Source organism: Mugil cephalus, chromosome 17 (genome assembly GCF_022458985.1).
Source record: "Mugil cephalus isolate CIBA_MC_2020 chromosome 17, CIBA_Mcephalus_1.1, whole genome shotgun sequence".
Classification (NCBI taxonomy): Eukaryota; Metazoa; Chordata; class Actinopteri; order Mugiliformes; family Mugilidae; genus Mugil; species Mugil cephalus.
The window spans coordinates 22957290-22983246 of record NC_061786.1 but is presented as its reverse complement, the minus strand read 5'-3'; the positions used below and the strand labels follow the sequence as shown (position 1 = coordinate 22983246).

The 25957-nt window shown below is 41.5% G+C and overlaps 2 protein-coding genes across 3 annotated transcripts in view; one reads left to right on the top strand and one right to left on the bottom strand.

Moving 5' to 3' along the window:
- esr2b (estrogen receptor 2b) lies at nt 1-24821 on the top strand. Of its 2 annotated transcripts, none has more exons than XM_047610947.1 (10): nt 1-250; nt 13576-14096; nt 15538-15737; nt 15827-15943; nt 16953-17312; nt 18225-18363; nt 19630-19763; nt 20562-20745; nt 22542-22823; nt 22911-24821. In XM_047610947.1, the coding sequence occupies exons 2-10, from the start codon at nt 13666-13668 to the stop codon at nt 23020-23022; spliced, it is 1959 nt and encodes a 652-aa protein (XP_047466903.1). In that variant the 5' UTR covers nt 1-250; nt 13576-13665; the 3' UTR covers nt 23023-24821. The 2 variants fall into 2 exon arrangements, with proteins under 2 accessions (XP_047466903.1, XP_047466902.1); XM_047610946.1 differs by lacking the exon at nt 1-250 and adding an exon at nt 7387-7948.
- The window catches only part of syne2b (spectrin repeat containing, nuclear envelope 2b), a 136334-nt gene continuing 135116 nt past the window's right edge, over nt 24740-25957 (bottom strand). Inside the window, 1 exon segment of the mRNA XM_047611357.1 lies at nt 24740-25957. Within this exon segment, the coding sequence (XP_047467313.1) occupies nt 25747-25957 (211 nt within the window). The 3' untranslated portion in view covers nt 24740-25746.

Here is a 25957-nt window from a genome sequence, read left to right as displayed (position 1 = left end):
GAGTCCAACCTTAAACCTGGCGGAGACGGAGACGGAGACGGATTGAGAGGAGATGAGAGGAAACTTTGGTTCAGGAGGAGAAGGAGAAGTTGCAGGAGGAGTGAACTCCGGCTGCTGCGCTCACGCTTTCACTTTTACGCGTTCGCCCTTTTTCCTCCTCCTCCTCTTTCTTCTTCTTCTTCTTGTTGACGCCGCTGGTTTTTGGACCTGGAGAAGCCGAGAGGAGTCCAGCAGCTGATCCTCTGCTCAGGTTTGAGACTCCTCGGTTTGTTTTTTTGGAGACAGGTGCAGGTCTGATTGACTCCAGGTCACTTTAACCAGAACTAAACCGATTTAAAATCATTTAATCCGCGTTTAACTACTGAGACAGAGTTTATTTGATCCGGATGTGAATCAGATATTTCTGTTTAATCCAACTTTAAGAGACGAAGGAGATAAATGAGCTCAACTTTATTTAATTCATTCTATCAGCAGTGAAATGGAAAATGGTTTCATTTGGGTTTAATTTCACTATTTTAGACTAAAACACTGGATTTTCTTTTTTATGCAAAGTCTTGAATTTTTTTTTTCTTTAGTGACAATATTAAAGTCTATAAATGTAGAACAGACTGTTCATTATTTTACATTATACTATAAACTATGAAAGGCATCAAAACCAAAAGTTCAAATAATCCAAGTGATCCAATGTGTAGTCACTTATGTCTGGTTTAAATCAGGTTTAAATCTGGTTTAAATGGAGTTTAAATCCGGTTTAAATCTTCGTTTAAATCAGGTTTAAATCTGGTTGAAATCTGGTTTAAATTTGGTTTAAATCTGCTTTAAATCTGCTTTAAATGATGTTTAAATTAAGTGAAAATCAGATGTAACTCAGTTGTAAACAGGTTTAAATGAGGTTTAATTCAGGTGTAAACAGGTTTGAATCCGTTTCCCTCCACATGTTCTCGTTACGTTCCTGCAGAGGTTTAATGTGTCTTTTTATTTTTCGCTTAATCTTCGGCCGCTGCTGCTGATTAGTTTATCACATCCACATAAAGCCGCCCTATCAGCTGCTGCCTCTGAGCGAGGATGTAAGCCTGGAAACCTCGCCTCCGCGGCCTTGAGTCTGCTCACTGTGTCACTTTTAATCTGGCTCTGGCTGTAAATACCAGATTCCTTCTGCGCTCACCAATAACGTCTCTGTGGGGGAGTTGAAAGTATGTGTGAGGGGAGGATGGAGGGAAGTCCTGCCGTTACCAGAAATAAGAATCCGAGCTCCGAGCACATCCCCTTCCTCTGGTCGGCGCCGGCAAACTCGCCAAGGTCGCGCCGCTCGGCAGTTCCTGGTCTCCCACCCAGTCCAGGCCTCAGGCCTCAGGCCTCAGGCCCACGGCGACGCTCCGGGTACGAAGCTAGAACACGGTGGAGGAGGTGGAGGAGGAGGAGGAGGAGGAGGAGGAGGAGGAGGAGGTGGAGGAGGTGGGTGTCTCCAGGCAGGTGAGGGTGTTACACTCGGTTATAGTGTGAAGTATCTGGAGAACTCACCTGAGGAGGAAACAAATTCATTCAGAAGAAAAAAACCTGCTACGTGACAGAGATCAGAAAACTTATAAACAGACACTTAAATAGACACTTAAATAAAGTTCTTTAAAACGACCACAGAGAAACAAAGGCTCTACAGAAGGAAAAATAAAAGACGCAACCGCTCACACAAGTTATAAATACAAGTAAAATAAATGAAGAATCTGTAAAAAAAAATAAAAATAACATCTATCGGATGAGACAATATGATCAAATCAAATCAATGTCTTACAGGGAGAAGAGTTCTAAGTTTTCATATTACACATAATGTTCACAGTAAAATATTTGTATAGAAATAAACAGAATTTTCTCCGTGAGGTCGTTTTCTGCAGGAAGACGGTCACAGTTTTAATTAGATTTATTTAGACGAGCTGCAGGGAGCTGGATAACCTGGATGCACGACCTCATGACCTCATGACCTCTGACCTCTGACCTCATAACCTCATAACCTCTGACCTCTGACCTCATAACTGACCGTCTCTGGTTGAGTTTAACAGTAAACGACACATGAAACAGTTTATTAGAAATAACGAAGTGATTGTGTGATAGTCGACACCCCAGCCTCTGGTTGCCTAGGTAACCCCTCCTGTATCTTTCCCCGTGAAACAAGCAAAACAGAATAAGTATGTTTGTTGTGCACAGATCAGCCGTTACATTATGACCACCTTTGTTGTGGCTCATCAGAGAATGAACCTGGGTCTTCTGAGGGAGTTAGTGGTGGGGGGGTGGGGTGGGGGGGGCGGCGGGGGGGACGACCGAATCATCCCACAGATACTTGATCAGTTTGGGATCTAGTGAATCTGGAGGCTTCAGGTCATAACCTGGTGCCGTCTCGTGCTCAGGCTGCTTCCTGCTGAGAACAACCTTAAAACCTCATAATGACCACGAAGATGCTCAACGTCACCGGGAAGTTACATGAAACAAACCACCAAAAGATGCTCAAAGTGACGACAAAGAGACACAAAACTGCCCTAAAACGCTCCAAACGAAAAGAAAGTGACACCAAGCGTCTGATTTCTTCCTCTCTGATCAGCTCTGAGTTTTATTCCCGAGGCCTTTGATCTGCTGAGAGTCTGAGGAAGTGTCCAGGATTAATTTGAAAGGATTCCTGGATGTTTTGTGTGTAAACCAGTGTGTTTGTGTTTTGTGGAGAATCATCAGGGCTGTTGTTCTGTCAGATTCAAACTCCCGCTGGGACGGCTCGGTCTCTACGGATCGTCTCGGCCGCAGGATAACGTCTCATTTTTAAAGTTTTTTTTTGAAGTCAAACTGAATGTGTGATTACAGTAAACACAGCAGAACACCGGGGGAACATCACAGACACTAAGAACCAATGTAGGAAAGAAAATATAAATACTTTCACAGGGGTCAGTATGTCTTCATCCTGATCCATGACTGTAATCAGAGATGAACTGTTACCATGGAGACCGGGAGGATGAGGAAGGAGGGACATCTCTGTCTCCAGTCCTGAATGTCCAGAGTCTTAGAAGACGACCAAGATGTCCCCACGTCTCCATCGTCTCTGTCCTCATGGATTCCAGAGGAGGAGGAGGAGGAAATAAAAAAGAACAAGGAGGAAGAAGATGAAGGATCTGGACCATTTTATTCAGGTTATTAGAAGATTGTTCTTGTCCAGATGTGGATGTAGAGAAGAAGAAGTTTTTTCTATATTATTTTCTGGTTCTTCAGTTTTTCGTCTTCGCTGTGAAATAAGAACCTGAGTCAGTTTCTTCGTGGTGGTTGAAGTGAAGCCATAATAATCAGTCTCAGCGTTCTTCTCCTTATCTTCATACGAGCAAAATAAAACACTCTGTTCTGATAAATGAAAATAACCAACGAGGTCTTTAAGCTTTCGCTGCACATGGTTTTTATTTCTGACGTTTTCCTTAATCCTCCATTACTTTTCATTGTTTATAAACTGACGGTTTTATCGGAAAAGTGCAAAATGATATGAACGATATGACATAAACTCCCGAAACCTGAAGAGACCAGCGCTTCTTTTATTAGAAGAGAAACTGTCTGAGATTACTGTCTGGTTTTTAATCAGCCAATTAACTCACGCTTTATCAAAATGGTCCACAGCAAAAGACCCAAAACATCCTTAAAGTGCTCAAAATGACCACGAAGTAACACAAAAACAACAGCCAGACAAGCTTAAAATGTTTCAAACAACTACACAGATGAAACAAAAGGAAAAAGAGACACAAAATGACCACACGGAGACTCAAAACAACTTCTAAGATGCTTAAAATGACCAGAAAGTGACACACAACCACCGTAAAGACTCAAAATTACCAAAGAATTAAACAAAACAACCATAAATCTTTCAAAAAGACCCCAAATTGGCACAAAGGAACATTAACAAATGAAAACAGACACAAAAAATGACCAAAATTTCAACAAATTGGCTCAAAATCACCACAAAAAGACCTTAAAAAATAAAATGACCACAAAACAACCACAGAGACGCTCAACATATTTAAAATGACCTAGAAATTAACATAAAACAAACCTAAAGATGAATTAAAAGAAAACTGAGACACAAAATGACACAAAGTGTCCACAAAACAAACATAGACACTAAAAATGACTCAAAACTGCTTTTAAAATGCTCAAAACTACCACAAAGATTAAACTAAAGAAAAAAAAGATACAATATGACCTGAAAGTGACATAAAATTTCAAAGATGCTCAAAACAACCATAAAAATGTTTAAAATGATCGAGATGGTAACTTAAAACAAACATCAAAGGAAACTGAGACACAAAGATGTTCAGAAACATTTAAAATGCTCAAAATGACCAGAAAGTGACGCACAATCACCATAAAATAAAACACTCACTTTTACCAGAAAATGACACAAAACAACCATAAATTGCACAAAAGTGGCACAAAATCACCAAAGATGCAAAAAAAAACTTAAAAGATGTTTAAAATGTCCAAGAAGGTTTCACAGAACAGATATAGGAGTGGATTTAAAGGAACCTGAGTCCTAAAATGACCCTTAAAGACATTTAAAATGACCACAAAGTAACACAAAACAACCTTAATAAATTCAAAATGACGACAAAACAACCTTTAAAATGTTCAAAACAACCACAAAGACAAAACAAAAGAAAACAGACACAAAATAACCTGAAAATGGCCCAAAAAGATGCTGAAAATGACCAGAAAATGAAACGAAACAACTTTAAAAATGTTTAAAATGACCAGAACACGAGTCAAACCTGAAGACGAATTAAAATAAAAGTATTTGTGAGTATTTTTTTTATATATTCGATAAGTTCCTTTTAAACCCAGACTGAGTGACTGACAGGATGTATTTCTGGGCCGAGTGACAGGTGACGGCTAAAACCACTTCACGTCCCGACTCTGTAATCAGCTCGCCCATCCTGCCGGAGCTCCTCTCCCGCCTCCTCCCACCTCCTCCCACCTCCTCCCACCTCCTCTCGACTCCCTTCTAATCCTCGTCGCTTTGTGAGGCTGTGAGAACCAGGGAACAGAGGCCGGCTAAAGGCTAAAGGCTAAAGGCTAATGGTCCGGGGGGGGACTCTTTCTGTCTCGGTATGTGTCTCTGGCTGCAGCCTCGTCCCGACAGGCGGAGGCGTCTTTTCTACTCGAGGAATGAACATGTTTTATTTAATTCAGCTCCGTCTCTTTTCTGTCGCGTTGATGTGTCGAGATATTTGCGCCTGTGAACACAGACTTTGACCTCGTCTCTTATCTGCTGAAGGCGGCCGGACTGAGCTACATGTGTGTCAGAACCGGAGGCGTCCAGGTTTTATGATGGAGGGAAAATAAATAAATAAATAAAAAAAAATAAATAAATAAAGGGCATTTCTCTCTTTGTGGACAGAGATTTCAATGGACTTTGATTCTGTCTTTATTCTCGTTGGCTGGACTCGTTTCTAGACTCATTTGAGTTTGTTCGTTCATGAAGCTTCATTTCAACACTTTTGGATCAGATGTGGAAAAAAAAAAAAGAGTTACCTAATGATCAGGCAATCAGGCATAACATTATGACCACCTTCTTAATATAGCGTAGGTCTCACTTGTGCTGTTTTTTCTACACTGTTTGTGTGTGTGTCTGTGTGTGTGTGTGTGTGTGTGTGTGTTTGTGTGTGTGTGTGTAAGGTCCTGCTGGTTAAAACCTTAAAACTCACAAAACAACCACAGAGATGCTCAAAATGACCGGAAAGTTACATAAAACGACCAAAAAGGTGAAACAAAAGACACAGACAGACACAAAAAGACCTGAAAGTGTCTCAAAATCACCACAACGCGACTCAAAACAACCACAACATTTTGAAAATGTCCACAAAACAAACATAAAAGTGACCAACAAAACGTTTAAAATGACCATGAAGGTGACACAAAACAAACTGAAAGATGAATTAAAAGAAAACTGAGACTCAAAACAACCATAAAAATTGATCAATATGACCAAACAAAGACACAAAACAACATTTAAAATCCTTAAAATGATCAGAAAGTGACACACAACCACCTTAATATGCACAAAATGACCAGAAAATGGAACAAAATGTTGACAAAAAAACACTCAAAACCACCAAACAAAGATGCAAAACAAACTTAAAAATGTTTAAAATGCTCCGAGTGTGTTTCTTCTTGGTGATGTTTTGCTCTGAGGTTTATTTCTGGGGACTTTAATCTGCTGAGAGTCCGAGGACGTGTCCAGAGATTTATTTGACAGGATTCCTGGATGTTTTGCTTGCTAACCATCTATGTGTGTGTGTGTGTGTGTGTGTGTGTGTGTTTGTGTGTGTGGTGTGTGTGTGTGTGTGTGTGTGTGTGTGTGTGTGTGTTTGTGTGTGTGTGTGTGTGTGTGTGTGTGTGTGTGTGTGTGTGTGTGTGTGTGTGTTGTGTGTGTGTGTGTGTGTGTGGTGTGTGTGTGTGTGTGTGTGTGTGTGTGTGTGTGGTCTTGGTGCAGGTGGAGGCTACATGTCTAAGTAACATCAACATGAATGAATGAAAACCAGCTGAACTGTCACAAGACGGTTTAAATGTGATTAACGTCACAGACAGAGATTTCTGTCTGGATTTTAACCAATTAACTCATGTTTTATCAAAATGTTAAGAGTGAAAACAACCATGAAGATGCAAAAACGTCACCAAACAAAGACACAAAACATGTTTAAAATGACCATGAAGGTGACACAAAAAACCTAAAGATGAATTAAAAGAAAACTGAGACTCAAAACGACATAGAATTGATCAAAATGACCCTAAAGTAACACAAAAAACTTTAGTTACAAAATAACCACAAAACAGCCATAAACACACAAACACAAAATGACCACACAAATATGCAAAACAGCCATTAAAATGCTTAAAACAACAACAAAGACAAAACAAAAGGAAACTGAGACACAAATCGACATAAAATTGATCAAAATGACCCTAAAGTAACACAACCATAAAGAAACCCAACATCACCACACAAAGACTCAAAACAACCTTTAAAATGTCTAAAATGACCAAGAAGGTGACACAACACAAACCTAAAGATGAATTAAAAGAAAACTGAGACTCAAAAGAACCTGAAAATTACCACAACACAACCACAAAGATGCTCAAAATGACCCCACAAAGACACAACAAAAGGAAAGTGAGATACAAAATGACCATAAAGAGACTCAACACATTTTAAAATGCTTAAAATGACCAGAAACTGATGCACAACCACCTTTTTGTTGTTGTTCCCAAAATATTTGTGTGTGTGTGTGTCTGTCAGGCTGCATTCTGCTGTGGAAGGAGTGTCATTGCTGTGGGGTGGTGGAGTTAATCTGGTCTGGGGGGGGGGCTGATATCTCAGTAACATCCACATCAATGGATTCCAGCTCCAAACGTTTCCCAGTCGAACACTGAACTCTCACCAGACGCTTTAAACGTTATGAGCCTCCCTATCAGTGGTCGTAATGTTGTGGCTGATCGGTGTGGTTCGCTCAGGGCTCTGACTTCGTCCTCAATCATTTGGCGCGTTGGTGTTTTCTTCTCCTTTGATAAACGACATCATTGTGAAAAGGTTGAGCTGATTGTTAAACACTCGGAACATTTGCCTCCGTCTTTTTTTTCCCCGGTTCCTTCCTGTGGAAAAATAAACGAGAAGCGTTTCTGGAATAAACCAAGCGACTGGTGACATGTGGAGTGAATAAAAGTCAGCGTTGCATTAAGATTGTGCCCTTTGACCCGGTGTTGCCTGGCTGGTGGTTTACCATGGAAGGCTGCCATGAACACCAGTCTGTCCAAAGCTCAAACTTCGGCACAGACGTTCTTACAAAACACTTTTTACTTGAGCCCCAGATCCCGGAGAAGAAAGATTTCCTGGCGCTTCCGATGTCGTCTGAGCCGTGAACTCGGCTTCTCCTCGGTGAGACGTTTAACTCCTGCTTTTAATTCAGCCGGTGGAGGCAGCGGGTGTTGAGCTCAGGGAAGTCGGAGGAGACATTCACATGTGAAATGTCAGCGGGAGTGTAGGTTTGCAGTTTGATCGTAATCGCGTCTATTATTGTGCGTTTTGTGTTGATTCTCGGTTTAATATCCTGAATCTGACGCTTAAAAAAAATAAAATCTCGACCTTGTGTTTGGTTTTCGGTGAGGGCAATAAAACGCTTTCATTTAGCGTATCAGTAAATTACATCCTTATCACCAGTCACTCCTGTACTATCAACACAAATACGCTTGAACTGGGTTGTTATTCATTTTTGTTGTGTTTTTGCATCAGATCACTTTAAAGCAACAAATCTGAAAATCTTTTGGCGGAACCGTCCGTCGTCCTCGTTACATTACAAAAATAAAAGTTGGCTTATTGTTTGATTCTTGATGAGACAGAATCAAACTGACTTCAAAGACGCAGCAAAGGCCGAATGTGTCTGGACCAAAAAGTTGCACTTGAACGCACCACGAAGACCAAAGCCAATGATTAGCTGGTTCAAATAGAGGGGGAATGTTCACACCAGCAGGTGGCAGTAGTGCAGAAACAGGAGGAGCTAGTACTAGCTGGGAGGCTAGGAAGAGCTACTATTAGCTTAGAGGCTAGGTAGAGTTAATGTTAGCTGGGATGCTAGGAAGAGCTACTGTTAGCTGGGAGGCTAGGAAGCTAGGAAGCTAGGAAGAGCTTGTTTGTGTGTTTGTGTGTCACGGTTTCAAGAGGCTGAAAGGATCCTTCAAGCTAATGTGGATTCTCAAAACATACTAATTAAAAATCTTTAAACTCTGAATGACGTTCTGACTTCACTCAGAACAGAATCAGTTCTTTGCTCCAGTTCTAGTTGAATTAGTTTAGTTTTAGTTGAGCTATAAAACCTCATTCTGTCTCTTCCTCAGGATAAACTTACAGGACTTTTTTTAACTGTGTAAACTTGTTCTGGAGTCTCTGATTCTGCTCCAGCTGAGACGTGCTGGGCCAATCAGATCGTGTGGGCGGGGCTTAATGTGGTGATGGACAGTAACAGCACATTAGTTTAAACGTGTCTGATTGGACGGAGGACCATATATATAAATGTCTAATCAGATTAATCTCATTTATTTTTAATTTCACTGTTCATGAGCAAACAGTCTCCAGAAAGAAAGGAAAATATCTGCACTTAACGTGTTGATTCAACGGATTCAACACATTCAACTTGAAACAACTTTTGTTGTCTTATTTCAGTCACCATGTGTCCACATTAATGTGTCCCTGTTGCTACTGAGACAAACTAACTTGTTGACATTGTCCAACGAGCGGAGAGCTGAGAACCGTCTGTGTGAACAGTGGTTTGCAGGCGTGGACACATATTTGCAGTCAGCATTGGCAGCTTGTCTTTGTCTTGGTTTGTCTCCAGCTGTTAGCCGCGTTAGCCTGAGTGCTAGCAGGATCCCTGCAGATGCTTCATTGGGTTAAAATTAATAATCAGATTGATCATGATGATGGATTAATCCTCATTAAAGGCCTGATATATATAATATATATATATTTCTGTATCAGTTGAAACTTCCATACTGTGCCTCTGATAAAGTGCTGCTGTGTCTGTGCCAGGTTGACTAGTTTTCTGACATCAGTCATGTTTATAATCACGAGCCAGATCTTTTGCAGCTTGTCATAAACTGAATGGGACGATCCTGCATCGCCAGCTTCAGCGATGCATTCACTTGCAACGCGTCAGTTGTAGCGTCACGAGTTTCCAACTTAATCATCAAGGAAGTTGCCCTGAGATCTGTAACTGGAACTGGGAGTTCCACAATACCTGCGTTTACGGTACACACTGTTATTTATACTATCAACACGGGATAGAAAAGCTGCTAAATATTGAACTGTGTGGTTAAATGAGATGTGGAGGTCGACATGACGTGATCGATGAAACCGTCCAGGCGCTGGTAGGAGGAGATGTCGTTGGACGTTGTTTTGGCCACATTTCAGTTTATTTGCTTAAAATTCTAATTGATTTCTTCTGGTTTTGATATTTTAGCATTTTCACTTATGCAAAAATATTTAATAAATAAATAAATAGCATTTAATAATAAGAGCAACATTACATTAAATGTAAAATTTCTGGCTGCACATTGATAATGTGACACTAAAAAAAGTTGATTTTCCTATTGGGCAATAAAAAGCCTCACGAGGGGTTTTGCTGCTCCGCATTCATCAGTCGCTGGAGGTTACTTTAGATCATTTCATTGACATATTATCATTTATTTTTAAGCCTTTACCATTCGTCTGTGCTCTCCTGACTTTTGGCCACAGTTGATGTTGTTGTGCAACTAGAGTCAGTTAAATGAGAATAACAGCAGCGTTTTCCAGTTCTTCATTCTCAAGAATTATCTTTAGCGATGAATCAAAGGCAAAACTCTCCAGAGAGAAGCTTCTTTTTTTTTAAATGAGAGCCTGATCCCGGGCGGTGTTTCTGATCGAAGAGTCCGTGTGCAGAGCTCAGAGCCGCCTGCCGCCGTGCCTTCGATCCTGGCACTGATTAACCAGCGCTCGGCCCAACCACCGTCAGGTCACGCACAAGCTCGGCTGATTATTTTGCGCTTTTATGTTCTGTCTCTGGCACAAAAGCTCACGGTTTATATGCAGTTAATAAACGCAGAGTGGCTCTCTTCACCTTTGACACAGTAAAGCGTCTGTTGCGTCATTTACACGTGTGCTCTGAGAACGATCTGCACACAACAACAACGTCTGCGAGAACACTTGACTGTTCTTGTGTACGTGTTACCCGGACACGCAAAGCCCCTTAAATGAGGGATGTGACAAGTTATATATTTACACTGTGAGTAATTATAACTGATGATGCCTCTTGAGTACTTTCAGTGACTATAAACCAGTGTTTCCCAACCCCTGTTGAGCCATGGCACATATAAATAATAAAATAATGAAATAATAAAATAATGATCATCTGCTCTCAATTAACTGACAGTTACTCACACAGTGTTAACTTTGGGTCTGTTTAGTTTAATTTCCTCTGATATCTGTTCGTTCATCAAGCTGCTGTGCAAATGCACTTTTTATGGTGTGTGGATGTTTTCATTTTAGCTCTGAGAGCTCATTCACCATCGTGGTAATTTCGATATTATTTTTTGCAGTAATAAATAATCATTTTCTGACCAGTGAAGTGAAATTGGTTGGGAATCGCTGCTCTAAAGTTCCAGAAGCTAAATAAAGAACTCCTTAGCGCATATTTTCTACAGGATACGAGGACAATCGACAGAATGACGACACAGAACCAGAGCCTAGCTTACTGTTAGCTCAGACGCTAGGAAGCTAGGAAGAGCTACTATTAGCCCAGACGCTAGGAAGCTAGGAAGAGCTACTATAGCTGGGAGGCTAGGAAGTTAGTTAGAGCTACTACATGTAGAAAGCCACTTGGATAAATGATTTTATAACTGATATATTTACAAAACTGTGAAATAATTATAGCTGATGATGCCTCTTGGGTAGTTTTTGTTACTATGAAGTTCCAGAAACTAAATCAAGAACTTGTAGTCCATATTTTCTGGAAGATTTGAAGACAATTGCCAGGATGACGACACAGAACCAGAGCTTAGCTTACTATTAGCCCAAAGGCTAGGAAGCTAGGAGAAGCTACTATTAGCCCAAAGGCTAGGAAGCTAGGAGAAGCTACTATTAGCTGGGAGGCTAGGAAGCTAAGTAGAGCTACTACATGCAAAAAGCCGCTTGGATAAATGATCATAAATTATATATTTAAAAACTGGGAATAATTAGGCATCATAATTAACTGATGATGTGTCTTGGGTAGTTTTTGTTACTATAAAGTTCCAGAAATGAAATCAAGAACATGTAGTCCATGTTTTCTAGAAGATACGAGGATAATCGACAGGATGACGGCACAGAACCAGAGCCTAGCTTACTATTAGCCCAGAGGCTAAGAAGCTAGGAGAAGCTACTATTAGCTGGGAGGCTAGGAAGCTAACATGTGCTACCATTAGCTGAGAGGCTAAGAAGTTACATAGAGCATAGAGCTACGTAGCCACACAAAACCCCAATGACTTTATTAATGATACGTTTAAAAACTGTGAATAATAAAGTAGTTTTAGTTACTATAAAGCTGCAGAAACTAGACCAAGAACTCTTGTTTACTAGAAGATACGAGGACGGTCGGCAGGATGACGTCGCCAAATTCCTTGAATGTGTTTCCTAAAGTTGCTTTTGTCACATTTGGTCCTCACGTGCAGCAGGAGGAACTCACTTTGTCCTCACCCTGCGGAGAAAACACCTAATATCTGGTGTTGTTATGTGGTTTCTCATGCGTCCTTGATTAACAGGGAATCTGCTGCTGATGCCGTCTCCATGATATGAGGACGGTATAATAACAATAATAAATAAAAATAGAGGATTTGAAATGTTGCGTCTGGTCTTTTTCAAACACAATGAAGGTTTTTTGAGACGTCGACGTGTACGTTCTGTAAAAAATACGTCATAAAACGTCTTTTCTCTGCAGCAGTTGAAACTCACCCCGACAAAACGTTGTCAGGTTTGGTCCACGTTAACTTTCATATTTTTCGAGTTTGGTTTTAGCCTCTAAATAAATAGTTCATGTGATTTATAATTTAAATTATTCATCCTTTAATCTGTGAAACCAGAAGCAGAAGGTTTTGAAGGTGAAGAAGAAGAAGTTTCCAGGAGTCTGTCTCAGTCGTATTTCTGATGAGTAACGTTAACTTTATTTAATGTTCTGTGACGGGGCTGAACTGAGGTGTTATGTTTTCGAGTTGTCTGATAAGTTATTGTCTAGAGAATTTCGGTTCAGCTGATGAACGTTGGGATGAAGTGATTAGATTTTGGTCAACGGTCAGTGTGATCTCAAAAAAAAAAAAGAATAGTTTTTTTTTTTTTTTTTGCCAGTGACTCAACAAATCATATTCTACAATGAAGTGATGACATTTTAAATGAAAAAGGTCACTGTGAGATCATGATGTTCTACAGTTTCTGCAAAGCATTCACTGCATAGATTCTGGGAATCTGACAGACTCTGATGGAAACAGGACCTGAACTTGTTGGTGGAGGAAGAGAAGTGGCTAACGCTGCAGCATGCTAACAGGATGGTGCTAACATGCTGATCTAATCTGAGCTTCATCTCCATCCAATCATGCAGGTTCATTGTACAAATAAAATGTATAATGACAAATAAAGTACTTTACATTTAAATGAAGATGAACTTAACGTTTGAGAGTTTTTCCATCTGGTTCCTAAATCTGGATCATGTCCCCAAAGTCAACAACAACCACCTGTTCCTGGTTCTGATCCATCAGAGGCAGCAGCTGCTACAATATTCTACTGACCACATGGTGGCGCTGCTGCTGATTTACTCACTGGGATCAGATCTCCAGTTCTGGCTGAGGACACATGTGGAGACACATTTATAATTCACTAACACCAGGTGTGAACACAGGGACTTGAAGATGTTAACGTCTGATCAGGTCTGACGAAGCCGGTTTGTGATGTGTGTTTAAAAAGCTGCTTTAATAATTTAATAATTCATTCTTGTCCCTGTGCTACAGGACCTGGCTGTAGAAGAAGATGCAGTAGAGGAACCAGCTGCATCGTCTTATCATCCGTCTCCTCCACATTTGCAGTGCTGCCCCTGTGACATGGCCTCCTCCCCTGGGCTGGATGCAGACCCGTTGCCGCTGCTCCAGCTCCAGGAGGTGGACTCCAGTAAAGGCACGGAGAGGCCGAGCTCCCCGGGACTCCTGCCGGTCATGTACAGCCCCCCGCTGGGCGTGGACAACCACACCGTCTGCATCCCTTCTCCGTACACGGACAGTAGCCACGACTACGGCCACGGACACGGACCTCTGACCTTCTACAGTCCGTCCATGCTCAGCTACACCCGGCCGCCCATCACCGACAGTCCTTCATCTCTGTGCCCCCCGCTCAGCCCCTCGGCCTTTTGGCCGTCGCACAGTCATCCCAACATACCCTCGCTCACGCTGCACTGCACCCAGCCTCTCGTCTACAACGAACCCAGTCCACATTCAGGCTGGATGGAGCCCAAAGTCCACAGCATCAACCACAGCAGGTACGAACACGGGACGCCCACGAGAGCCTGGTTTACTGGACGTAAGACGCTTTAAGGGGAGAATTTACTCTTAAACAAACACACGTCTGGAAATTTTGGCTGCCATAAAACATGCGACAGATTTATTCATTATGGTTCATTTTGTTCTGTGCTTCTAGATCAGAAATCATTCTTTCCAGCAGTTTATGTAGAAGGTGATTTAGTTTTAGATTCCTAAAGTAAAATCTGAAGCATCCAGCTGTTAATTCTTAAAGTTTCCTATTTGAACCTAAACATCCTCTGGATGCACTTGCACAGTTTTTAAGCTGCATATCATGTTGGACAACTGTCCTCAGATCCTGCATGGATTCATCTGGTGTGAGTGTCTTCTGTCCCTTCCTGTGATCCAGACTGACTCTGTGATGTTTAGATCAGGACTAAAGGTCTGGTCCCTTCATTTGAAATGAATTCTCCTGCACAGGATCTTCTCAGACGTCTCCTCTCTGTCCTGCTGCACTGATTTCATGTAAAACTAGTGGTTGTTGAACATTAATTGGCTCAGAATGACGCCGACACACAAGCGGAAAAGGTGTAAATTCTCACATCAGTCTCGGTTCTTCTCACGTTTGTGTTCGTCGTTCTTCTGAAGAATGAATTTCAGATGTTCACATGATGCAGCCGGTTCCTCTAATGCACCTTTTCACACCGGGTCTTAATGAAATGTGTCTCCACATGCGTCCCCAGCCAGAACTGGAGATCTGATCTCAGTCTGTGTGTAAATCAGCAGCAGCGCCACCATGTGGTCAGTAGGATATTGTATCAGCTGCTGCCTCTGATGGATCTCTACCTACCACTGGACCAGAACCAGGAACACATGGAGACATGATCCAGATTTAGGAACCAGATGCAAAGAATCCAAAGAGCGTCACTGGTCAAATCAAACTTTTCCGAGCGGTTTGTGCAGATTTGTTGAGACATGCACTGTTTGATCGTATCGTATTATCCACCTATATTCATTTCTACTCGACTGTAGTGAGATGAGAACCTCGACCACGGACGACTGGTTAAAACTGCAGATTCAGTTTCAAGTTGCAAAGACCTGCAGGTTAAGATTTAATAGTTTTTGTTGGATGCTGTTCGACCACACTGCTATAAACGTCTCGTAGTTTAGTATCTGATTGCTTTTCCATTGAGCTGCAGCTTCCTTACTTCATGAAGAGCTGTAGTATTTCTGTGCTCCAGTAGTTAGATCGTTTAACGGTGGATGTTATCTGTGGGAGCAGCTGGTGGTCGTGATCTACGTGGAGATTAATATACCGATTACGTCCAGTGACGGTTTCCCATTTGCCTGAAATGTGGAGACATTCTGTGCAGCGATGTCTCTGCGGGAGGGCTGATGATGACAGGTGGATGACGGACTAACATTTCTCATGTCAAGTTGTCCCCGTGTCTCTTCCTGCAGCGCCGTCATCAGCTGTAACAAGCTGCTGGGGAAGAAATCGGAGGACGCAGGGGAGAGGGCGAAGGAGTCCTCGTGTTCGTCGGCGGCAGGAAAAGCCGACATGCACTTCTGCGCCGTGTGTCACGACTACGCCTCCGGGTACCACTACGGCGTCTGGTCCTGTGAGGGCTGCAAGGCCTTCTTCAAGAGGAGCATCCAGGGTGCATCTCTTTCTTCGTCCCTTAATCTTCATCCCCTTCATTCTAACCTGTGCAAATAACTCTTTAACTCTTCTTCTTGTTTCCTTTAGGACACAACGACTACATTTGCCCCGCCACTAATCAGTGCACTATCGACAAGAACCGGCGTAAAAGCTGCCAGGCCTGCCGCCTCCGGAAATGCTACGAAGTGGGAATGATGAAGTGCGGTAGGCTCTGTTTTTATTGCAATTGATTTTTTATAACTTGTGTCGTCTGAGTAAAGTTCAGGTGCAGGCGGTGAGAAGGCGAAGGGCGTTTACCTGTTCACAGAACTGAACAGGACTCATCTAAAAACTACAAGAACTTTACAGAACTCATTTTAGTTCAGGGGCCACACGCAGCCTGATTTCATCTCAAAGGGTCCGACCAGTTTCATGATAGATTATTAACCTATAAATAATTCCAAACGTTTCCCTTTGTTTTAGTAGCAAAAAGTACATTATGGAAGTGTTTATTTCGACAACTCTCACTAAAACTCTTACTTTTATTGGAAAAAATGCACATAAAGTCCTCAGTGTCATTTTTATGCTCTGTAAATTTATCCCACGGGCCGGATTAGATCCTCTGCAGGACCTCAGGTTAGACACTTGTCCATCCATCCACCTTTAAGTTCCTGTCTTCACACCTGGTGTTAATTAACCCTTTAACCTCCTCTGGTGGTTTATGGGACAGTAGCATCTTTCTGAACCAATCAGAGCTCTGGACTCCAAGTGTGTTTAAGTACATTTCATTGATAAAAGTCATTATAAGATTCAACCAATAACTTCTTCTTATTTTTAACTGTGTTCCAGCTTTGATTCCTGCAGAACTAAACCACTTAGAGAGATTCTGACTTTTGTGATAGAAACTTCAGAGTCTTGTCTTTAAAAAGAGACCAAGACCATGAATGAGCTCCAACGTGTTCATCAACAGGATTCAGTTACTTTGAATATGTCCTAGATAGGATTTATTTTTGGCCTACTTTTAAACCCCATTGATGTGCTAGCCGTTGGCTAGGCTAGTTAGCTGGTGTGTTCTGGCTGGTTGCTAGCTGGTAGCTGGATGCTAGCCTGCTGCTCTGCTTTCAGTCTGATCTCAGTCTGTGTGTAGATCATCAGCAGCGCCACCGTGTGGTCAGTAGCATGTTGTACCAGCTGCTGCCTCTGATGTTTTATTTTTTGTCTGTCCTCTTCTCAGGCGTGAGGCGTGAGCGCTGCAGCTATCGAGGATCTCGCCACCGTCGTGGCGGGGTCCAGACCCGGGACTCCGCCGGTCGGGGTTTGGTGAAGGTCGGCCTCGGCTCTCGGGCCCAGCGGCATCTCAACCTGGGGCCGCCTCTCTCCCCCCTGGGCTCCCTCCCCCAGGCCGCCCACCCCCATCACGCCGCCATGAGCCCGGAGGAGTTCATCTCCCGCATCATGGAGGCCGAGCCCCCGGAGATCTACCTGATGGAGGACCTGAAGAAGCCGTTCACCGAGGCCAGCATGATGATGTCCCTCACCAACCTGGCCGACAAGGAGCTGGTCCTCATGATCAGCTGGGCCAAGAAGATCCCCGGTGAGACCTGGTCTGAGTCCGGTTCATGGTCTCATTCATTCGTTCATTCATTCATTCATCAGTCGTTGACTTCCACCGTTTTAGAAACCAAACATCCGGCTGAATTCTCTCCTCAGTCTTCTCCTCTTCCTCTTCTTCTCCTCTTCCTCCCTCTTGGTTTCCTCTTTCTCTCCTTAGTCTCGTCTCCTCTTCATCTCGTCCTCTTTGCCTCTTCTTCCTCTTTTCTCCACTCCCCCCTTTCTTCTCTCCCTCTCCCTCTTTGTCTCGTCCCCCTCCCTCCTCTCAGCAGGTGTCTTTCTCAGTAGAGGTGTTAATATGAAGGTTCCACAAAGACTCTCATCTTTTTGAATGAAGCTCGTCTTTTTTCTTTTTTCTTTTTTTAAAGAACCATTTTCCCTGATTTCCAGACTTTTCTTTTCTTTTTTCTTTTTTTTTACTCGTCTCTCAGATGGAGAAAAGTGAAAATGTGCTTCATAAAAGACTGAGACAGGTGAGGAGAGAATTAACTCTTCTCACATCTTCCCTGGAACTTTTAACTCCGCGGTCGAGGAGCTGATTTAAAAAACTGAAATGTGTAAAAGTCCCAAAAATATTTTCATACAGTTTTATTTCATTTTATTTCAAATCTGTAGAGAGAGAGTTTGTTTCCATGGAGACTAAATCCAATGAGCTCATCAAATATGTGTGTTCACAACAAACCATGGATCACTGTAGAGATGTATTAACGAGGAGCATCACGTCTGCTGGAAATAGAACAGGAGAAGAAGAAGAAGGAGGTGAAGGATGAGGAGGAGAAGAAGAAGCAGTGAAATGATTTTCCCCACATGAAGCAAAGAACCAGAACCTCTGACTGATGCCTGAGTCACGTCAGACTGAACGTGGTCTAAATGCGCCTCCTGTTTCCGTCCTCAGGCTTCGTGGAGCTGAGTCTGGCCGATCAGATCCATCTGCTGAAGTGCTGCTGGCTGGAGATCCTCATGCTGGGGCTGATGTGGAGGTCTGTGGATCATCCTGGGAAACTCATCTTCTCCCCAGACTTCAAACTCAACAGGTGAGGAACATCACCTCCCAGCACCCTCTGGTGCTACTGTTAGCTGGGAGGCTAGGAAGCTAGGAGAAACTACATTTAGCTGGGAGGCTAGGGAGCTAGGAGAAGCTACAGTTAGCTGGGAGGCTAGAGAGCTAGGAGAAGCTACTGTTAGCTGTGAGGCTAGAGAGCTATCAGAATCAGGAAAAAAAGTTAGGAAGCTAGAAAGAGCTACTGTTAGCTCAGATGCTCGGAAACAGAAAGAGATAATATTAGTTGTGAGGCTAGGAAGCTAAGAAAAGCTACTGTTAGCTAAGAAGCTAGGAGGAGCCATTGTTAGCATGGAGGCTAGGACGCTAGAAGGAGCTACTGTTAGCTCAGGGCAAAGGAAACAGGTGGAGTTACTATTAATTGGGAGGCTAGGAAGCTAAGAGTAACTACTGTTAGCTGGAAGGCTAGGAGTTTTCTCTTTCTTCTTCTTTTTCCATCCAGACGTTTTCTTAAAACCTTGACAAGGTTTTCACTGATAATATCTGACTAATACTTTGTGTTTTATTTGAACTTCACCTCCTTAGTTTTTCTTTTCCTGTTTATTTATTTTCAGATGTTAATGTGTTTTCTTCTGATCTGAGCTGGACGCTGTGTTTGTTGTTGTCGTATTTTATATCTGGTGCAGCTTCTTCTCTGCTCTTTAAAAGTAGTTTTTAAATTTTTTTTATTTTTTTTTGTGGACGGTAGATTTTTCTTTACGAGGTCGACGTTGGTTTGAGTTCAGTGTTTGACCTTTCTCTCCCCACTGCCACGGAAACTATCACCACCGGCTTAACTCAGCCTCCGTGGGTTTAATAACAGGGACGTATTTACTGTGGGAGGGGGGGGGTAAACATCCTGGATGAATCATCTTCTAATTATCTCCATCTGATCCTAAACCTCCGTCTGCTTCTTTCATGTTCGTTATATTTAGGTATTTATTCGTCTGGTTCCTTGACCAGATGTGAGGAGTCAGAGGGAGGATGGTTCATTACTAGTCTGCAGTAATCTGGATGTACACCTGTCAGCCATAACATTATGACCTGGGTTAGCATCGGGTTTATCATGTATTAGTGAGGATCAGAGTCGATGTTAAGAAACATGTTAAAGTGGAAGAATTCGATGACAATGAATCGGTTTATTAGGAACAAAGTCTTCATCAACGTGTCACGAGGCTCAGAGAACGTCCTCTAACTTCCACTCGGGTAGATTTTCCAGAGGGAAGCGTCCTGAACGTTTCTTTGCTCCGTTTCTCTGCAGGGAGGAGGGCCAGTGCGTGGAGGGCATCATGGAGATCTTCGACATGCTGCTGGCGGCCACCTCCCGGTTTAGAGAGCTGAAGCTTCAGAGGGAGGAGTACGTCTGTCTGAAGGCCATGATCCTCCTCAACTCCAGTGAGTTTCACTGCGCTTTCCCTCTTCTTCTGCTTCGTCTTCACGTGGCATCTGGTGGTAGGAACAAAAATGGTGGATGCTGTGTCCAGGTGGATCGTCCCCCTGTCCAACTGTCCTCCTGTCCTCCTGTCCTCCTGTCCCGTCCCCTCAGAGGTTAATAAAGGAAACCCTCCCTGGATCCTCGCTCAGACTCATGTTAGAATAGAATTGGAAAAATGTTGACTCTGCTCCACTGCAGCTGGAGGGGGGAGGATGGGGGGAGGATGGGAGGAGGATGGGGGGAGGACGGGGGGAGGATGGGAGGGAGGTGGGAGGAGGAAGAAATAAGAACAAACTGTGCAAGAAGTGAACAAGACTTTGAAAAGTCAGAGAAAACACGAAAGGAATTTAAAAGAGATTTATGAACGTGCAACGTTGTAGCTCAACAGGACGTCCTCTCCTCTGCTGTCCTCTCTACAGGACGTCCTCCTCTCTGCTGTCCTCTCTACAGGACGTCCTCCTCTCTACAGGACGTCCTCCTGTCTGCTGTCCTCTCTACAGGACGTCCTCCTCTCTACAGGACGTCCTCCTGTCTGCTGTCCTCTAGTGTTTCAGACTTTTGTCCCAGATGTAGAAACCTTCTTCACTTTTCTTGTGGCTGTAAATGTTTCTGAACATCTATGACTGACCTCTAGGAGGAGCAGGAGGAGGAGGAGGAGGAGGAGGAGGAGTAGGAGGAGAGGAGGAGGAGGAGAGGAGGAGGAGAGGAGGAGGAGAGGAGGAGGGAAGGACTGATGTGATGTGCTGTGTCCTCTGCAGACCTGTGCTCCACTTCTCCTCAGACGGCTGAGGAGCTGCAGAGCAGGAGCAAGCTGCTCCGTCTTCTGGACTCTGTGATCGACGCTCTGGTCTGGGCCATCTCCAAACTGGGTCTGTCCAGCCAGCAGCAGACGCTCCGCCTGGGACACCTCACCATGCTGCTGTCCCACATCCGCCACGTCAGGTGAGGACGGGAGAGAGGGAGGATGGAGGGAGGAAGTAACAAGGGGATGGACCACCTTTCTTATTTATTTTTATTTTATTATTTATTTACAGCAATAAGGGGATGGACCACCTTTATTTATTTTTGTTTTATTATTGATTTTATTTTTTATTTTATTATTTATTTACAGAAATATAGGGATGGACCACCTTTATTTATTTCTATTTTATTTTTTATTTTATTATTTATTTACAGTAATAAAGGGATGGGCCACCTTTATTTATTTTTATTTTTATTTTATTATTTATTTACAGTAATAAGGGGATGGACCACATTTATTTATTTTATTTTATTTTTTATTTTATTATTTATTTACAGTAATAGGGGAATGGGCCACCTTATTTATTTTTATTTTATTTTTTATTTTATTTTTTATTTACAGTAATAAGGGGATGGACCACCTTTATTTATTTTTATTTTATTATTGATTTTATTTTTTATTTACAGTAATAAAGGGATGGACCACCTTTATTTATTTTTGTTTTATTGTTTATTTTATTATTTATTTACAGTAATAAGGGGATGGACCACCTTTTATTTATTTTTATTTTATTTTTCATTTTATTATTTATTTACAGTAATAAAGGGATGGACCACCTTTATTTATTTTTTATTTTATTGTTTATTTTATTATTTATTTACAGTAATAAAGGGATGGACCACCTTTATTTATTTTCATTGTATTTTTTATTTTATTATTTATTTACAGTAATAATGGGATGGACCACCTTTATTTATTTTTTATTTTATTGTTTATTTTATTATTTATTTACAGTAATAAGGGGATTTACCACTTTTATTTTTATTTTATTATTGATTTTATTTTTTATTTTATTATTTATTTACAGTAATAAAGGGATGGACCACCTTTATTTATTTTTTATTATATTATTTATGTACAGTAATAGGGGAATGGACCACCTTTATTTATTTTCATTATATTTTTTATTTTATTTTATATTTACAGTAACAAGGGGATGGACCACCTTTATTTATTTTTATTTCATTTTTTATTTTATTATTATTTACAGTAATAAGGGGATGGACCACCTTTATTTATTTATTTTTATTTTACTTTTTATTTTATTATTTATTTACAGTAATAAGGGGATTGACCACCTTTATTTATTTTCATTGTATTATTTATTTTATTATTTATTTACAGTAATAAAGGGATTGATCATGTTTATTTATTTATTATTTTATTTTATTTATTTGCAGTAATAAAGGGATGGACCACCTTTATTTATTTTTTATTTTATTGTTTATTTTATTATTTATTTACAGTAATAAGGGGATTTACCACTTTTATTTATTTTTATTTTATTATTGATTTTATGTTTTATTTTATTATTTATTTACAGTAATAAAGGGATGGACCACCTTTATTTATTTTTTATTATATTATTTATGTACAGTAATATGGGGATGGACCACCTTTATTTATTTTTATTATATTTTTTATTTTATTTTATATTTACAGTAACAAGGGGATGGACCACCTTTATTTATTTTTTATTTTATTGTTTATTTTATTATTTATTTACAGTAATAAAGGGATGGACCACCTTTATTTATTTTATTTTATTATTTATTTACAGTAATAAAGGGATTGATCATGTTTATTTATTTTATTTTATTATTTATTTACAGTAATAAAGGGATGGACCACCTTTATTTATTTTATTTTATTATTTATTTACAGTAATAAAGGGATGGACCACCTTTATTTATTTTATTTTATTATTTATTTGCAGTAATAAAGGGATGGACCACCTTTCCACCATGAAGAGGAAGAACGTGGTGCTGGTCTATGACCTCCTCCTGGAGATGCTCGACGCCAACACATCCAGCTCCTCCTCCTCCTCTTCCTCCTCTTCGGCCTCCGACTCCTTCCCCGACCCCCACCAGTACCCCCCTCCCCCGTCCCATCTCCCGCCGCACCCCTCCCACCCCAACGACGCCTCGGACCCCGTCCTGGACGGACACTTGCAGGCTCCGCCCCTCCAGACCACGCCCCCGTCTCACCTGGAAGACGAGTGAGTTCCTGAATAAGAGGATGAAGAAGTGAACTTTAGAGAAAGAATAAAAGTAAATGTTTTTAAACTCGTCTTCTTTTATTTCAGCTTCGTCTCCGCGGGGGCGTGGCCTCTGGACGGGGGGGGCCCGGGCCCCGGTCCGTCCTCGGACTACATCAGCTCCGAACGCGTCGCCATGGAAACCATCTTAGATGGGTGATGTGGACTCAGAGACTGAACCTCCCCCCTCTCCCCCCTGAAAAAGAGACAGAAACTAAAACTAACCCCCCCGTGGTTTCGTGAGGTAAAGTTTTTTTTCTTGTCGAGATGTTTTTAGTCTTTTCGGAGAAAAAAAAAAACAACATTTTTGATGGATTGTATATTTTGTGTGTGGATGTTTCCTGTGAACGTGAACCACAGCTGATGTTCAGGAGAACGTCGCTGCTCCTCCTCCTCCTCCTCCTCCTCCTCCTCCACCTCCTCTTTTTTGATATCAACTGTTTGTATCTCGGTTTTTCTACAAACCGTCACATTAATTCCATGAAGGTTTTTGGTCGTACAGCTGAACAAAAGAAAAAGAGGATGTTCTCTGTCACTCTGGTGTTTCTCCTCCTGCTCCTGCTCCTCCTCCTCCTCCTCCTCCTCCTCTGTGCTGCTTCGTTGTGTGCAGGTTTTTTCTACTCTCTGCAGCCTTAAAACAAAACGACTGTTATAAATATTAATGTTCATCTGGTTGAACCGAGGCTGAATTTACACCACGTTTATTTTCGCTCTGAGGCTCCAGACAAATAAATCTGAACTTAAGATTAAATGTGGAGAATCCTAAACATTAATTCCACTAAACTTACAGAATAAAATCAGAATCAGAATCTGATACTGCAGCAAATTGCTCCATAATAACATTGAATATGAGATATTATTACACGGCAGCAGATAAATATATAAATAAATCATCTGTACAAGTTTATGAAGTGAACATGAATTATTGCACAATATTAACATAAATATGGGTCATTGCAGTTTGATGGTCACAGTTAATACCTGTAGATTTAGCTTAATGTGCTAACACATATGCTAATTAGTAAAGCTTTAAATATAAATGTCCTCATATTCATCTAATTCTAACCTCTTTGGTTTGTTTTATATTTTTAGTGAAGTGATAATTAATCTGTTTAGGACGAAGTAACTGAATATTATTGATGAATATGTTAAAGCTCATTCATGGTCTTTGTCTCTTTTTAAAGACGAGACTCTGAAGTTTCTATCACTACAGTCAGAATCTCTCTAAGTGGTTTAGTTCTGGAGGAATCAAAGCTGGAACACAGTTAAAAAATGAGGATAAGTTGTTGTGTTGGTTGAATCCTATGACTTTTATCAGTGAATCAGAAGAAAATTATAATATTACATCGTCTCATAGAGCAGAAAGTTAAACAGAACAAACTGTCCCTCCACCTTAAAGCTGGTGATTAAAGAAGAAGGTAATGTTTTTTTTATTTTTATTTTTTTATTTTAAATTATTTTCCAACCACTGGTGTTTTTCTTTGCTGCAGAATCAGAACCAGAATCCAGACTCTGACTTTGTTCTTGGCTCAGGCCGTTTGTTAAAGGTTTGAAATGTGCTCAGACATCAGTCAAATGATTCTCCTCCCAAACAAACGCACCATTAAGAAGCGTCTTGGACGTCCCGTCGTGACTCGCGCCGCCTTCAGTGTGCCAGGGTAAATCCAGCCTCGGTGCCGGAGGATCCGACCAGCGCTGAGCGGCAGATATTTGCTCCGCGGGTCCTGACGTCTGCGGCTCGTCCTGCATGAACACACACGACTCTGGAAAGATTTGTGTTTGTGAACAACACATTCCTGTCTCGGATCAGATCCCGCGGAGGTTTTTTTTTTTTTTTTCCTCTTTTATGTCGTCACAGAAAACACAACGACCACAAATCATGGCAAAACCCAGTTTATTGTCAAGTCATCTCTACATCCCATAATATACCGGATCACAAAATAAATCAAGCTTTACACACGTCTGTTGCTCCTTGTTCTGATTGTTCTACATTCACTGTTTCAGCCCAGAATCCTTCAGGTGGATCCAACGTGAACAGTTTGTGTTTTATCTGCAGGAGCCGAGAGTCGGTGAGTCACAAACCTCCACATTAATCTGGATTAGTTCTAGTGCATCGATACGAAACTCGCTTTAAAGCTGCACACGGACTCAGTTCGTTCTTAATATCGTCTAGTTACAGCGGCTTTAAACTGAGACGAGGTTCATAGGAAAATATCTGGAGAGCCAAAAAAAAAAAAAGATTCATCCAGTTCTTTTTATTTCACGCTCACAAACAATAATTTATCTTCTTCTTTTCTCAGTAGTTTTGCTGATAAATACAGATTCATTAAAAAGGACATTTAACTACAGAAAGGCAGGTCTGCGTCTCACAGAGCGTTAAAACACCGAAAACGTCTTTCTGTAAAAAAAAACAAAATAATAATAATAATAATATAATAATAATGATATGTGTGTTATTAACAAGTGGTTTCCTTCTGTGTAAAAATAGCTGCAGTGTAGAAAATGGCCAGTGAACGCCTCATCCCTGGTGAAAATGCTCCTTTCACCGTGAGGCCGGAGACAAACCAGGATGATTTAGTTTGATTCAGGTTAAATAACGTGTCCCCCCTGTTGCGCCCCCTGGTGACACCCTCCAGTAACACAGCTCATAGAAAACATCGATATCAAAATACTTTTTTTCAGCCGAGACGTCAAATCTACATTTACAAAAAAAACAAAAAACAAAGTTCAAACCAGATATGGCTTCTTCTCATTTAGACAAATAAATAAATACATTTTTAAATATTCAGGTGGAGGCTGGTGCTCTTTCCTGGGGGGGAGAAGGTGCTTCTGAATCTTACGCTGTCCAGGGTTTGGTTATGTCGGGGTTCATGTGGGCGGGGCTTCATGTGGGCGGGGGCCCGTTGGTGTAGCGCAGCATCGGGTAGAAGGAGCGGGCGAAGTTGTTGGACAGGGTGCAGCTGAAGTCCTCCTCGGGAAGCGGGACCAGACAGGCCACGACCAGCAGCACCAGGAAGACCAGGTGGAGGGGGAAGGCGGCTCGAAGGACCCGGTAGAAGAAGGGACGGCGTGGGGAGGGGTCCCTCCTGTCCCCC